The following is a 16192-nucleotide window of genomic DNA, read 5'->3' on the forward strand; positions in this document are numbered from 1 at the left end:
GGGGGGGGCGGATTGAAAATCTCGAGGTAATGATTACCGGTGTCAATCACACTTTCAACGATAAATCAATTGAAAAACTTGAAGTCTGACGAAACCTGGTTTATATGTATCGTTTCAATGAGCTGTTCAAGCGTATCATCGTTGTAGTATTGTATTACTCTGAAAAAAAAAAACTTCTTAGATCACCGAGTATCCGTTGGCATTCAGAACTGCGTCAGAAAATGTTTGGTAAGTTCTTCGTCGATGATCGGATTTTTGTCATCGTCATGAGTATGTATAGATCTTGATAATCTAGGAAGCCTTGTTCCATCAGACGCAGTAAAAGAAAAATGGTCTTATATCTTTTATCCGTATATACATGTATTTCCACGGGTCAGTTTTTTGATACTCTGGAAGTTTAAAGAATATTAGTTTACTTGGAAAGTAATCATCGCGTTGAGGCTGCGGTATCGCCGCAGATGCTGGTGGTTGTTCTTCTGGCCATCCTTACACAGTTCGGATCGACGACTGATATTTATCGACAGCGTAATTTGGCGAGTTTATTTCTATCGCGGCTGATAACGTTTGTTCGTGAACCGTGATAGCGATCTTTGATTCTTTTTCTGTAATACATTTAATTCTGCACTGGAATTCATCGTTAATTTGTTCGATGTGATAACTGCCCGTAGGTATGTCCACTATATTCCAGTCTGGTGTTGCATCGGGTTTATCTTTGTTCGCAAATACAAGTGAATTATTTTCTTGCAATCCAACGAACGACTTTGATCTAATATTTGGCCAGCTATGATATACTAGCAATTATGCTAGTGCTATTTCCTTAGCTGGAATCGCAGTTGGAAAGCTAATGTTAACTCAGGATTAATTGAACTTGCTGATATCATCGTGGTTTTTAACGGCGTTGTAGTAGCGACTGTCTGTTGTTGTAATTCTGATGACGTAGTTATTAGCAACATTATTTTTTTTTTAATTGGAGTTGTAATATCGTTTTCTTTTTGTAGGCAATGACTGTGTCAAGGACATATATTATACCTTGTCTACTGACAACTGCGTCATTACCTCGTGTTAAATCTTACTCATTCGTTTGAATTCCTGATCTGACGTTATTCCATCATTGAGACCTGATGATATCAACGAAGATATTTTTGGCGTATGCGTGTGTTGCCGTGTGCAACTTTGTTGTATATTCGTGTAATTTATCAGCCGCGCACGTGGATTTTTTTTGCGATGATATTAAGAATGCAAGCAATTCCTGTTGCAACTGAAACACCAATTCCTATCACTGGTGCTATCACGTATGGTGCTGCCAATGCGCCAATGACCGTTACTATTCCAGCAATGGCCACAGATAGAGAGTACACAATTATATCAGTAACAAAATGCGTCTATACCTGTTTGTTTTGTTTTACTGTATACTCGTCCATGATATTTTTCAGTTGGGTATGCCAGTTCAATCCAACTTTACATAATCGTTTGTTCCAGGTATATAGTTTAATTGTGAAAATGTTTTGACAGTAGGTTTATTTCTATATAGGATGTAACAATCGTTATTCTCCTTCAAAACGTCTTCATGATCAATCATAATACAATTTATGTATACTTCGGTCCTATCCAAAAGAAAAGGGTGGTTTTAGCTCGTTGTCTATGTTTAGGTGTGTGTGTGTGTATGTGTGTGTGTGTGTGTGTGTTTTACGTTTTTATACCGGTATATTTTTGACTGATTCCCAGCTGTTAAAACGATTCATCGTATCCTTAATTTAAAAAAATTTAATTTGCCATTCATATTTTCAATACTGTAACTGTCATCTTGGAAACAACTCCTTTTCGCAAAATATACCCTATATATCCTTTACATTGAATTTTTCATAATGTAAATAACATTATTACCAACGAACAACATCTGACCGTTTCACCAACTCGTAAGTTTAAGAGTTTTAAATGTTTCAGTTTGCAGGTAAAGAACGTTTTTCATCCATAATCATATGTCATCGTCCTTGACTGTGCGATCTCGAGTCATGCCACATAATTTATGTTAAGCGTTATCTTAGTCTTACACTAACTTTGATTAAACGTCACAACATTTTTCTTGTTTCACACTTTATTCTTGAGAAATTATCATTAGAGTTTATCAAGAAGCTAGCAGAGGGACATCTGACTATAATGAGTACAGTTATTTTCAACAATGTACAACGTTTCTTCAATCCTTCAAACGTTTGAATAAATTTGTATCCGAGTCAAATTGTGCCATTCATATTTTTGAACTAAAATAGTGACTTTATATACTTAGTCATAACGTGTTGTTAAAATTTGTATTCTCCTTAAGTTTTATTTCCATTTTACTTCAAAATGTTCTGTAAATTTATCAGTATATTATTTATATTCACTCATATTCAATACGTAATTTATTTCTTCTTCAGATTAAACTGTTTTAACCATCTTATTATCGTACTTGATTGTACTTGTCAGTGTTATCATCATTAAATGTATTCTGTAAATCGGTAACATTTTTATCACAATTTTGTTGTTGTTGCTTGAAAAAAAATTAACATTTTATTCTCTGGCATGTTATTTGAAATCCGACTATCTCCGACCACTTTCATTTCATCCACACTTGTAAAAAAAAATACACATTATCTCCTGATACCGACATTGTTAGTTTGATATTAAACACATGAAACAGTTCACCATCTCTCTGAAAATTTTTGATTTATATACGATGTAGGTTTGCACCATTTTTATCATAGGTAAATATTACAAAATTAGTGCTTGCTGATTCGGTTCACAGTCTGAATGTTATAATGACGTTTAACTTTTGATTCTTAATGTAATCGTATTCATATAAGGATTTTACTTCTGAAGATAAAAACAAAATATTGTTGCAAATTTCTGAGAAAATGTTGACATATTAAACAGACACATATATTTACTATGCACATTTTATCACTGGTTAAAAAATTTTATACTTATAAACGTATAGAGTAGCTATTACGACAAAAAGTGAAGGGAATTTTTTCATTTATACAAAACTCAAACTACGATTCCATCAGTAAGAAGTGCATGCAAAATCGTGACTTTTATTTCTTTAATATTTCGAATGTAGACTAGCTGTTCACTCCCATTACCACCGTAGCATCATATTTGTATATAAAGAAGTTACGTGCACAGCAGTAGAAGAATTTTATCACGTGATAATACCTGGTGGAATCATCTATGAGGCGCCGTAGCGGACAAAAGCTGGTCCTTTTAGAAAGTTGCAGCTGAAATTTCGGTGCCATATGTAGAGAAATCCAATATCACGTGTTGAATGGAAATGCATGTCCTTAAAGTTCCATTATCTAGATCTATAGTGGTGGTATAAAGTTCAATTTCCTATGTCGACGTTTTACAGTGCATATTTTGAATTACACAGCAGTGGTTGAAATTTAAGTATCATGTGTCGAGAATCCCTAATTCACACGTTGTATGTAACTGTTTGTAAGGAAAGTTCCATTTCACATGGTGAATATTTAGATTTCATCTGTTGAATTTCACAGCAACGAGAAGCAGCCCCCTTGTTTAAAATTAACGCGGTCCGTTCAAATAGATCGACATCTAGCGAAGACATTCATAGTAGTTCTCGACATGTGAATGTTAAATTTAAAACTATAAATGCATGACATAATAATGGCGCCTCATAATTGAATACACGAATGATGTTTCTTAATACCTGATATCATTTTGAATTGTTGAAGTGGACATTGTGTACTGTTACTTTTAACACCAACACATCATTTCCCATATAAAAATAAAAATTCTGACAAGCACAATAAAATATCCAACCACCATTGTGTAATTCAACCGATACAATCTAAAACCTCAACATGCGAAATGGAACTTTCAGTACAATCAATGTGATTCAACATGTTAACTGAAACTCTCGACATATGACATTAAAGTTTCAACAACCGCCGTGTAATTCAGAAGATACAATCTAAAATCTCGACATTGGACATCGAATTTTCAACCAGCGCTGTGTATTTCAACAGATGAAATCTAAATACTCAACATATGAAATGGAACTTTCAACATAAACACTTTGACCCAATACGTAACTTAGGAATTCTCAACGTAAAAATTGAAAAAATTCAAGCACCACCGTGTAATTCAAACGACACAATCTAAAACCTCGACATAGAAAATATAACTTTCAACAACTACTGTTTAATTCAATAGATACATTCTAAAATATTGACCTAGAAAATGGAACTTTAAGGACAATCATTTTTGATGCAAAACGTGAAATCGGAATTCTAAACACATGCCATTAAAATTACAACGGCAACGTTCTGACTGGACCAGCTTTTGTCCGCTACGGTGCCTCATATACAGCGGTACTAACATTTTATCGTGAGACGAAAATTGGAAGTAGGCCGGGTAGGTGTTAATGAATATGCAAGAAAAACATAGTTGAGATTCGGCGCCGTTGCAGATTCTATTTATTCATCATCATCATCATCATCAAGATTTCGTAAGAAAGATTCGGGAAATATTGTGAAGCTCTGTTTGGACGTCTTGCGTGTCGTCCTTATCTTCAACCGTTTGGTGGAATAAAACATTTTGAATACATTTGCCACGTACTGATGAGGGAATCGATGAATGTTAAAATCGTTTGATACTGTCAACAAAAGCAAAAGTTATAATTTTGAAATAACTTTTGCGAAAAATTCCAAAGTATCTTTCGAAACAAAAGTAAATTTCGAATTCCGGTGTTTGAACTTTAAGCAAGTATAACATGCGAAAAACATGTTAAGAATACGGCAAGAGTTTAATTACATCGGAAGTAACTTTAATTTTGAAAGAATTTTAATTTCTTGATTTTTTGGCTCGTTGTCAGCCATAAAATTATATGATTTTCAGGTGCCAGGGTGTACACCGTACTGTGTCTTTAAGTGAGACGTACTGGTCAGTGTGTATACTGCACCGCGCCTACGGTGGTGAGTGTAATGATTCCCAGGCCGGGGTGTATACTGTACGTTGCCTACAAGTGAAATATGATGGAAAATGTGTATACTGCCCCGTTCCTACAGGGGATATAATTTCCTGGCCAGGATGTACACTGTACAATGCCTAAAGGGTAGATGATTTCCAGGCCAGGGCGTACTCTGTACTGTGCCTACAGTGGAGATGATTTCCAGGTCAGGGCGTACACTGTACCGTGTCTACAGGGGAGATGATTTCTAGGCTTGGGTGTATACTGTACCGTGCTTACAAATGAGATGTAAACGGCCAAGATTAAGTCTTTCAAATGCCAGCCAGTTGATCTATTCAGTGTCTTTCTTTGATCTTAATGTCAAATCGTGCATGCAATGGAAAAGAAGGTCGCAAGTTTATCACGACTCGCAAAGATACAAAAGAGCAGTCTTTATTTCTGACGATAGGGGGTCGAAGGTTTGTTTTTCCTTCTGGTGGGGGCTATACAATTTTGTAGCTTGCATAGGGTTAGAATGTTAAAGAGAAAGAATGTCCCCGGGTTTCCTCACTGGTTATACTGGCTATTTAAGAAAAGACCTTTTATATCGTATGTATTATTTAAATAACCTTTAATTCCTTTTATCTTAGTCTTTGAGTGAAGGGTGTTATATGGGTTATAGAGTATGCAGCTTGGCCTTACTTCAGATGTGTACCTCTAAAAAATAACTGTGATAGTTTTTTGCATAAATCCCCGTTTGTGTGTATCTCCCCCATTTCAATAACGAAATTCTTTAATGTGATAAAAATGCACAGAAATTAGTCATTTCATTCACTGATTTATAATTCATACCGTGACTTGACCAGGGTGGCCCTAACACTCTCATCGTCTGCGCGTTTCATGCTTATGGGAGTTTCTATACCAACACGGCGTCATATTGCGTACACAGTGGACGAGTAAATGTTCCTCAGACAACAGAGTGACGTAGTTCGCCCTGTTTTGTAACTGCCAGATAATTCCGCAAATTGCCATAAGGTTGAGAGTTATATCCCTTCGTACAAATGTACACAGAAATTACACAGCTTGTTAACTCGACGTGACAGGCAAAATTGTAGTTATCATTCTTTTCCTTTGCTAGATTTGACATTTTAATTATTACCTTGTGTGTGCATACATGTGTAGTTGTGCATCCTTCCTCATTTGCTGAAAATAGACTTGTCCAGGAACTGGAAATGACCGGCGAGCAGGGTCGTCTTTGACACTCAAAACTTCCGTTTGGTATGAAACGCGCATACCATAAATGTTAGAGGTACCCCGGTCATAATCGGGTTTGAAATTATATATCAATGAATGAGCTACGTTCTGTGCATTTTTTGTCTCATTTTTGCTTTTCGTTTTTTATTTTAAAAGCGGTGTGTGTGTGTGTGTGTAAAACAGACGGGGAGGTATATTTAGACTATAGCTGCCCTTGGTCATTTTCACTTTCTGGACTTAGAAGTAAATTGTTAAAAAAGAGCTGACAACCTTTTATTACATTTTATATATTTGGTAATTCGTTCATTTCACTTTCAGAAGCTGGTATTGTCTAGTCGAGCAAAATTAATTTTCCCTATTTTAAATAACTTCTAAAGAAAGCACAATTATTTCAAAACACGTAAAACAATTATTAAAACCATCATACTTATACGGAACACCTCCAGTACTGCCGATTACTAAGTGTGCATGGCAGCACAGTTCAAGATAGAAAAATTGGAATTAGAGTACAACAGAACGTTAGAAGACAACCTCATATAGGGAAAATATGAACCAAGGGGCTATTGGGTGAAAACAAGCTGGAACCCCATTCAGTGAGCGCCAGTTGTCCGCCACGAGCTGACACTGTATATGGTATATTCACCCCGTCCCTGGCGGTGATGAACTTGTCCTCGATTACCCGCCCCTCACAAGAAAGGATTTGCAATGTGTTATTGTCCAAACACAGGAACACACGTCCGTCTTCGTGGCACGCCACGTCCCAAGGCGCTCCCGGTGCGCGGTACATCCATTCTACCACACCTTCCTGGGTCAAGCAGATGAGCGCATGCTCATCTCGATCTGTCACCAGAATATTTCCGCAAGGGGTGACAGCTAGAAAGCGCGGCCAACTGAAAAGCGCCTGTCCCGTGTCATTAGAGCTGAAGCTTTTCATGATTCTCCCCGTCAGTGAGATTATGTCCACCGATTGCTTTCCAACCACGCAACAGGACACGGCAAAAAGTCGCGCGTCTAAAGCAATTATTCCTTCGTACGACTTCTGAGTCTCCACGTACTCCTGAATTCTGAGATTGTTGTCAGTGTGAACTAGAACAATTTGCTTCTTCTCCGGAAGTGTCACTACCACATCGGTGGAGTTATGGACTGCAGCCACACACACTGGCACATCCAATGTCAACTGACTGGGAAGAGATGAGGAGTCCACATAATTATGCCGTCGAAGTCGGTTATTGTGAGCGTCTGCAATCACAACATAGTTGTCAAATAGTACGATTCCAGTCAACTGCCAGACAGTCGTGGAATCACGTGGCAACTTGACACTGAAAGTAATTTTGTCTCGACCTCTGTGGGACCGATTAGTTAGCAATCCGGTTTCTGACACAGATCTGTGGGAAATTGGGTTTCGTGGAGTAGACAACAAAGGTGTTGCACTAGCAGGTTGTCTGATGGCGGGATTTAAGTTTGTAGTGTGAGTGTTCGTTATTTTTAGTGATGCTAGGGACTGAGTACTGTCCAACAAGCGTTCCATTGGTCGATTTATTTGAATCTGAAGTTGAATTGGATTGGCGGTGCTACCAAGTGATTTAAGCATCACATCAAACTCATTCGCTTGCCCTTCGAGCCTTGGAAGGGCCTCGAGAATCTCTATTCCTGAACCGTGGGTACAAAGTTCATCAAATCCGTCGACAGTTTCATTAATTTTCTCCAGCACTATTACTGCCTGATCTCTCTCCGAGACCTGCTGCTTGCTGCCAACCTCACTTATACTCTGTCTTAGGCTTGTGATCTGATTCATGAATGTTTGATAGAAATGACTCAGTTTTACCTCTAGGCGCTCCAGTTCTGCCAGACATTTATCTTTACTCTTCACCTCACCCTCAGACACACCACTCTCACCGGTGGACACACCCCGCGCCCTCTGTATCTGTTTTTGAAACCTACGTCTCATTGCCTCCATACGTGGTCGACAAGCATCAACTGCCTCGTCCACTGCTATGCATTCGCATTTATCTCCCTTATGATTCTTAACGACGCAGTAGGGGCATGCAACTTTCCTGCAACATAAACAGTAAAATTCAAGTAGTCTACCTTTGTGCTCCTTACACATTAATTTGTCTGTCTCACTCTCACCCTGGACGCCGTGAAGCATAACAGCATTAATAAGCGATGAAATAAAAGAATCAACAGGGAACGCTGATGCCCACTCATGTGGAGAAAGCCCGACTACAGGACGGGACACATGGGAACGATCGTTCGGACATGTGAGGAAGGTGGCGCTGCGATCACTGACCGTCTGCTTGATGTGGTCATCCAGACATTGCCGGCAGAACGTGTGACCGCATGGTAACAGACGGGGATCCCTATAACGGCCCAGACAAATACTGCACATTAGATAATCATTCTCTACGTTTCGGACCACTCGCTCCGCCATTGTGTACTAAGTTACACCAATAATAAGAAATCTGAGCTTTAAAAGAATTAAAGACGGCGTGTATCATACACAGGCAGTAAGGACCAGAAACTTGCACGTATGATTCCAAAGAATGCACACAGGTCTTCGAAAGAAAAGTCTTTGAATCATCTTATAGTGTGTCGTGCATAAATCAATTCTTGAACTTCGTAGAAACTTTTCAGATAGCGTATTCCAAACCGTTGATCAATCCGTGTCTTCCAGTTATGTGTACAGACATTGGTAGGTGTTTCTTTCATGATGACTACAACGTAGGAATCGTTTGTAAACGGATACATGTATACACAAAATTGCTTTCTAACAGTATCCGCATCATTACATAACAAAGTCTGTTTCTGAAAATTGTTTTATGTTAGTATTCATCAGGCAACCTTTTCTCCTGTCTGGATTGATCTGAAAATAATAAAGAAGAATTAATATGTATGAATATTTATGACATATTCTATCTGCCTGACACAGAGGAGAATCGAAAACGAATGTGTACTACATTTGATAAATCCCGACAGCGTCCAGTGAAGGTCAATCTCAATAAAGTAAAGCGATTTTGGTAATCACTGCTACTCTCTAACTAACATTTATCACATTATATGACCCTTTGTGCGTTTGTCTAATTTCTTGTAATCTGCGGTGCTTTCTTTTCATAAATAGGTGGTGTAACAATTTATTTATTTTTCTTGAAAAACTATCAAAAGCTTCTCAATTTTTAAAAAAGATGAGACAATTCAGACGCAAAGGTCCAGCCGATGTGTATATGGAACAGTAGCTGAGAACTTGTACCAAAATTCTTGCAAATATTCACGGTAAAGTTAGCATCATAGTCAATATTTAACTAAAGCATTTATCGTAATAATTTTGTGTTTCTTTTGAAACATTAGAAGATTACATTTGGACCGTTGCAGATTGTCTAAAGACCGAATCTTCGTATAACTGCATCAACCGCTTTACGAGTGGCCATATCGCAGGTCTCAACAGATATTATAAACCAACGCTTTGAAACATTAATTTTTTCCCCTTTGTATGCATGCAGGCACTTTGGCCGAAATACTACGTAAAAATCCGTAATCTTGTCATATTAGAAGACAGATTTTCATAGAACTTGGTATTAAATACATGTAAGTATGAAACGTACGCCGATATGTGCAGCCAAGATTGGTTGCAGTGTTTTGCAGGTTTAAATGAATAGGCGATATCAGCCCCTAAATTGACAATCAGTATCATCATGATTTTATTTGGTGTTGCCAATTTTTCAGCAAAAATTGTACGAGATTTAAAACAGTGTTTATATTAATGTACTTTTTTGAGCCGCCCTCCCGTCTTTAAGATAAAAGAGTTTTAAAATTATTTTAAACATTCATATCACGATCTGTGTTAAATGTTTAATATTTGAGCTGTGCACATGATAAAGACTGATTGTTCGTTTTTGTTTTGTTCGTTTTAACGGCACTTTTAACATAGAATCATTGAACCTTGGATTATGCTTCAGTTGCTTAACCAACCGCGGATCTCTAAAATGAATTAAAATTCTGTGCTTTTATACCAAATCTTATAGATAAATGTATTGTGAATTTTTCAGCGTTTTATCAGAACGACTTTAATGTCATCACTTCGATAGCTACGGTAAATCTTCGCTTGCAAAATTACACAAAAGCAGAGTTTAGAACCATACAATTACGTCAGCATGTATCAAAGTATATGCAGATGAACCGATTAAATTTACTGGTCAACTCTCGAGATTTATTATTTATTTTCCTTTTTGCAATGCATTTTTTCGAAACCTGGAAATAATTTTATTCAAAACAGATATGTGCATAAGAACAAACTGCTCTATATATTCTGTATTCTGTATTATGGCAAGACCATTTTACAACTGTTCTAGTTTTCTTTAGTTCCGATAAGACCAATCTCGTTCCCTCAGACGCTAACTAAAGATTCGAGATTTTCTGTAAATCTGGTTAGACCAACCTCATCTCTTCCAAATGTAATTGAACATTCTAACGTTTCTGAATTCTCGGTCGAACAAACTTCGTTCTCTTCGACTTCACCCGAAGGTTCATGTTCACAATGTGGTTATTGCTTGGCCATATGACTTCAAATAATTACAATTCTAACTGCTAGTTGTACTTAATAATAGGTAAAATAGTAGGTAAGAATTTATTTAACCAACTTCAATTAGAGCAAACAGTCAATTTTTTGCTAGGTTCTAAAACTATACCCAAAAATGACAAATTCCAGAACATTCACAATCATTTGTGAACTGAAGCGTTAAACATGTAATTGTATAGCTTAGGTTACTCGCCTATAATATTAGTGATAAGTATCGTTTCAATACATAATTCTTTTGGTGTGAAAACATTTGTGTGTGTACTTCCATGTACATGAATGGTAGTTGTTTCGTTTTTCTTTAAAATTTTAAAATGTGACTTGGTCAAATTTGAATGAAGTTTAAGGAACTAGCGGCATTTTTATTAGATTGTTACAATATTTGCAATTACGAAAACGTAGGTACTACTAACAGCTGAAATTAATTACAATGTATAATTACCATAATGAAATCTAGGCACCATTAACAGTTGGAACCAATTACAATGGATAATTACCATAATGCAATTACTAAAAAATAAGAGTCTTACAGAGAGTGCAATTGGAAAATAATGACACACAATGAGATATCTTCATTCGAACAATGTAAGGCAGCACGCGTAGCGTAGCAGTGGTAAAATGGCTGAATAGGGTAATGTTAATTCCAACTGATGCGTGTTTATTGTTAGCCCATTTGCGCACCAGGAACCATGATGTTTCAATAGTTCTCGTGCCAGACTCGTGATAAGAAGATGCGGGTTCGAATCTTTCCATCGGATCAGCCTGAGTCGGCTATGGTGTGTTCTTGGAAATTTACTCCAATTGCCTCAACACAAAAAACTACTTGATGCTGTGCCGTAGAAGGCCAAAATGAACACCGAATATATTCCACCACTCATTCTTAAATGCTTCAGTATCTCACTATCATTGTGTATGTGTGTGTGTGTGTGTGTGTGTGTGTGTGAGAGAGAGAGATTTATTTGGATTTTTTTAACGTAGCATTAAAATATTTTCAGTCATATCGCCACGATGTCTGCAGTTTAGCAGTTTGAAGTAATGTCTAGCACTGAGGCATCATTCCACAGATATGTTGCATGTCATACCCAGTCACATTATCCTGACACCAGGTCGACCAGTAGTAATACTAACCTCTTAATGCTGAGCGTCTAGCGAGGCAGCTGTTAGTACAATTTTTATAAGTCTTTGGTATGACTCGGCTGGGGTTCGAACCCGCGACCAACCACATCCGAGGAGGACGTTCTAACTACTAGGCCACGGGAGAGGGAAAAGATGATATCATTAAATGATGAGTTATTTTACAGACAAGAGGAATTTGTTTTATCGATGAACGTTCAACGGTGTCACGGCATGTTTTCCTTAAATTGCGCGTGTCGCTGCTGCTGCATCTTCGCTAATCAAGGTTCTGATGTGTTAACCCTATATACACCTTGGCGGATCATTTAGATCTTTCGGTGCTTCGGGTCTGTCAGTTTCATTCGATACGGCGGCCAGCCACCGCACCCAATCAAAATAAAGTTGTTAAAATTAGAACACTGTTCCTATAAGATCGAGAGAAGGGGAGCACTTACTTGGAATGGATTAATAAATAAGCAATTTTTCACCGCCAGTCTGTTTGTACAAATACGCACTTTCCCTCAATACACCTGTAATGACTTCTCTCTTGTATATAATCACACCTTCGATGTTAAGCTTACAAAGTCAATTACCTACACCATTTTCGGCCGTCGTACAATGCACCGCTGTTACACGCTATTGGTTAGCTGGCATTACAAACTAAGGGAGACACCTTATGAAATCTTGCAGATAGAACAAAGCTCTAAAATATCTAAGCAATCCGCTAATATGTAGATGGGGTTAATGCGTGGAACCTAGCAAAGATTTTGCTGTCCATGCTTTCAATTAATATTGCTCATCGCTGGTCGGAATGTTTGACCCTTCTCACTGAATAATTTTTGCGATTATCCCCTTATTATTAATTCCGCCATTGCAAGCCTGGGAAGAAAGGTTGCCATCAGAACCAAAATCCGTCCAGCCTTTGGTATAGACGGGACCCCTATTGATTCAGCCTCCCGCGTTCCCCAGATCCGACTCTCCGCCTTCCTCCGCATGTTAAATGTTTGGGGGTGGGTGGGTGTTTTTCCAGTATTTCAAAGGTACCCTGACTTTCCTCGAGGGGGAACCAAAGCAAAAGTCTATGTGTTTACTTACTCAAAATTGCATAACACCCAATAAACGTGCGCAAGAATAAAACGATGATCAAATTTCAAGTGACAAGTGACTGTACGTTTATGTGTGTGTACGTTTTTGAGGGCTGGTCGGGACCCCATCCCAATTCGGCCCTGTTGCGCATGTCCATCAGTTCACCTCCTTCCGCATCGCGTTTCTCTCGTGATGTCACTTTATTTGTGCATAACCTAGTCATGCGACATTACCTTAAAAATTTCAATAATTACCTTTTATTATAGTGTACAAAGGCATCTCGTCGTTCAATTTATATTTAAATTATTGATCTTTGCAAACGACATCCTCTACAAACTGGAATGCACTGTTTGTTATACGGAACCGACTGCTTGTCTTACATCCATGTTGCTGACCATTCAGTCATACTAAAGTATGCCAAAAATTGCTCAGTGGAACAATGCTATTATTTGTCGAAGATATGGCAGACATATATATGTAAAATTACTGAAAGCACCTTTTGTTGTGGTGCTTTTTTTAATTGTGGTGGCCCCATAAACACAATGGTTTTGTTGTGGTTGGCTATAACGGCACTTTTAACACATCGTTGCCTGTATCGCGCTGTAGAAATGGAAACCAAATGCTTTTCCCAAAGACACACCTAGGCAGTAAACATGGAGTAGCCTGAACTGGTATTTAACCGATGACTCTTGGATTCCGAATCTCTCTACCAACCGCACTAACGCACCCACCCCTCCAAAAATCCACAACACACACACACACACACACACACACACACACACACACACACACACACATGTGTTGATCTAACCCCGCCAGTGTTTCCAAGATCGATTCAGATAATACCCATTAATTAGTCATCAACTTACACTCGTCAACGATTAAAACAGGCTCATTATTTTGCTGCCTTACCTAGATATCAGCGTACACTCCTCAACGATTAAAACAGATTCATTATGTTGCTGCCTTACCAAGACATCAGCGTACACTCCTCAATGATTAAAACAGACTCAAAGTTTTACTGGCTTGCTGCCTAATTTTCTGACCAGTTGATTTATCGAGAGACTCGGTGTTGGCTCTCAGAAGACAACTTTCTCACTGCCATCCATAAATACGGAGATGCTTTGCTTTTTTTTTTACTGGAGTCTGGGTCCAGTTTTACTGAGTGTACACATTCCATTCTACATTTATGTTCAATAACAGTTACCCGTTGCCTTCTGAACCTAAGTTCTGCCTATTTTCAGGTAAACTACACCACTTGCTTAGAGAGTCGATTCTGAAACAGGCAACATGCCAGCACATGAGTACAGTCCAGACTCCAGGCTTGCACTTGAGCACAGTCCAGACTCCATCCATCTGATTGAGAAACACGTGACACAAGTCCAGCAAACCCCTTCCAACTGCATTTTCCAAGCACATAACGACACATTTCGAAACACGGCATAATGTACTACATATAACTGATCACAGAATATTAATACTATACTGTTTTCATCCGTTTCCGGATTCAATTTTCGTTAGATGGTGTCCAGTTGTACACGCTTTGTTCATCCACGTAGATCAACATCGTGCTACGGCGTATCACAATGCACGCAAGATAAAGCTGATGGCGGTAGATGAAGAGGAGGGCAGAACGCTAACATGATGGGGGTGGGGAGAGACAAAGTCATAGCGGATATATAGGTGTTCATATAATTGCCTGTTGTATGCTTTGATCTATGCTTGTAAAGAAATAACATATTCCGATAAATATATTCTTACAATGAGTAACTTTCCCGTTATATGACAAACTCTACATGTATATCGATTGTTTGCACATACGTTATGTAGATATAGAAAGATTCCTACCTTATGCTTGTACCTCCAAATATTGATCGATCAATGTGTTATTCATCACCAAGTGAATGTGGATCCGAACTCTTTTAATCGCAATCATGGTCGAACATGTCCCGTTGCAGTCCAATCAGTTAGGAAGTGTATTTGCCACATTTATGGCAAGCTATAGAGGCCATAACATGGGCTCGCGACCCAAACTGAATATACCGTTTATTCAAATGATCTCTGTTAACTCCCGTCATCGAGCTCTCATTTTACGTGAATTTGGTTCTCCATCAAGAATAATCGAATCTTCATACTTTGTGTAGGGTCACAATGACAAAAAACATTTTACGTTCTCGAAGGTCGAATGCGCAACCTCTGTTTGGAGGCTCCAATACATATATTTCTAAGTTCTAATTTATAATTTCGAGAGTCAGCTGGAACATTTATTTCAATCCCACGATCTCTCTATAAAGTTCCCATATTTGAGCCGACATCGATGAATCTTTAAAGTTCACCAATATTCTCTAATACGAAATAAAATGCATGGAAAAAATTCAAAGTGTGTACGAATTTGGGTGTGCACGTGTGCGCGTTTATGTGTGTATGGAAAAGTGTGTGTGTGAGAGAGAGAGAGCTCTGAAAGTATGTCAATACATATGTATGTAGACTTAGATGTTATTATTTAATTTCAAAGTACAAGAAGGACTTTATGCACCCGAACAAATTCTCACAACTGCTTGAAATTTACCTCCTCGAGATCATGCATCAAGATCGTGCATTCAAACCTCGAAAACATTATCCGCTGCTAACACGAATGCACGATATCAAATCAGATCGTGCCATTTACACGACTTTTCTGATTGGCTCTCACGACATCTGTTATTCGAGCTTCGAGAACGCGCATTCGAGTCATCGAAGTGCGAAATATTTTTCACCTTATGTCCGGTTGACTTTCCATGTAGTTTGATTACGTAAAATGGAAGCCTCCTATAACCGTAATGGAGAACTCGAATACGCATAGTGCAGAACATGCCAGTTATGGAAATCACGTGACTCAAAACGTATCATTTTCTCGACGGTGTCTAAACCTCGTGACGTTCCCAAGTTATGACCTCGAAGGCTTGCCGTACAACTTATTACACTATACGATCTATATTCAAAGTACGATCAATTTACATATTATCTTCGCTGTCGAGTTCTTTTCAACCGAGAGCTATTAGAATTCACTGTGAAAGGTATTAGTTTAAGCCTAGACAAGCCCATATTCATATAAAAACGGTATTGGTCTATGTACCATTCATTGTTTACACGGCTATACAATACTGGTATATTTATATCAGTATAATCCGTGTCGATCAGTTCTAACTGTATAGTTGTGTGACCATGCGAGTGTCGTGATGGTA

The 16192-nt window shown here is 38.2% G+C and overlaps 1 protein-coding gene across 1 annotated transcript; it reads right to left on the reverse strand.

Moving 5' to 3' along the window:
* Positions 1-6447: 6447 nt before the first annotated feature.
* On the reverse strand, positions 6448-14970 carry LOC149782701 (E3 ubiquitin-protein ligase TRIM56-like). Its single transcript, XM_089934904.1, has 2 exons — positions 14817-14970; positions 6448-9062 (listed from the first exon to the last, which is right to left on the reverse strand). Exon 2 carries the CDS (start codon positions 8628-8630, stop codon positions 6732-6734), a length of 1899 nt encoding a protein of 632 aa, XP_089791030.1. The 5' UTR covers positions 8631-9062; positions 14817-14970; the 3' UTR covers positions 6448-6731.
* Positions 14971-16192: the final 1222 nt, after the last annotated feature.

The sequence above is a fragment of the Sinohyriopsis cumingii genome, chromosome 15 (assembly GCF_028554795.1).
Source record: "Sinohyriopsis cumingii isolate HCF-2022 chromosome 15, ASM2855479v2, whole genome shotgun sequence".
Taxonomy (NCBI): domain Eukaryota; kingdom Metazoa; phylum Mollusca; class Bivalvia; order Unionida; family Unionidae; genus Sinohyriopsis; species Sinohyriopsis cumingii.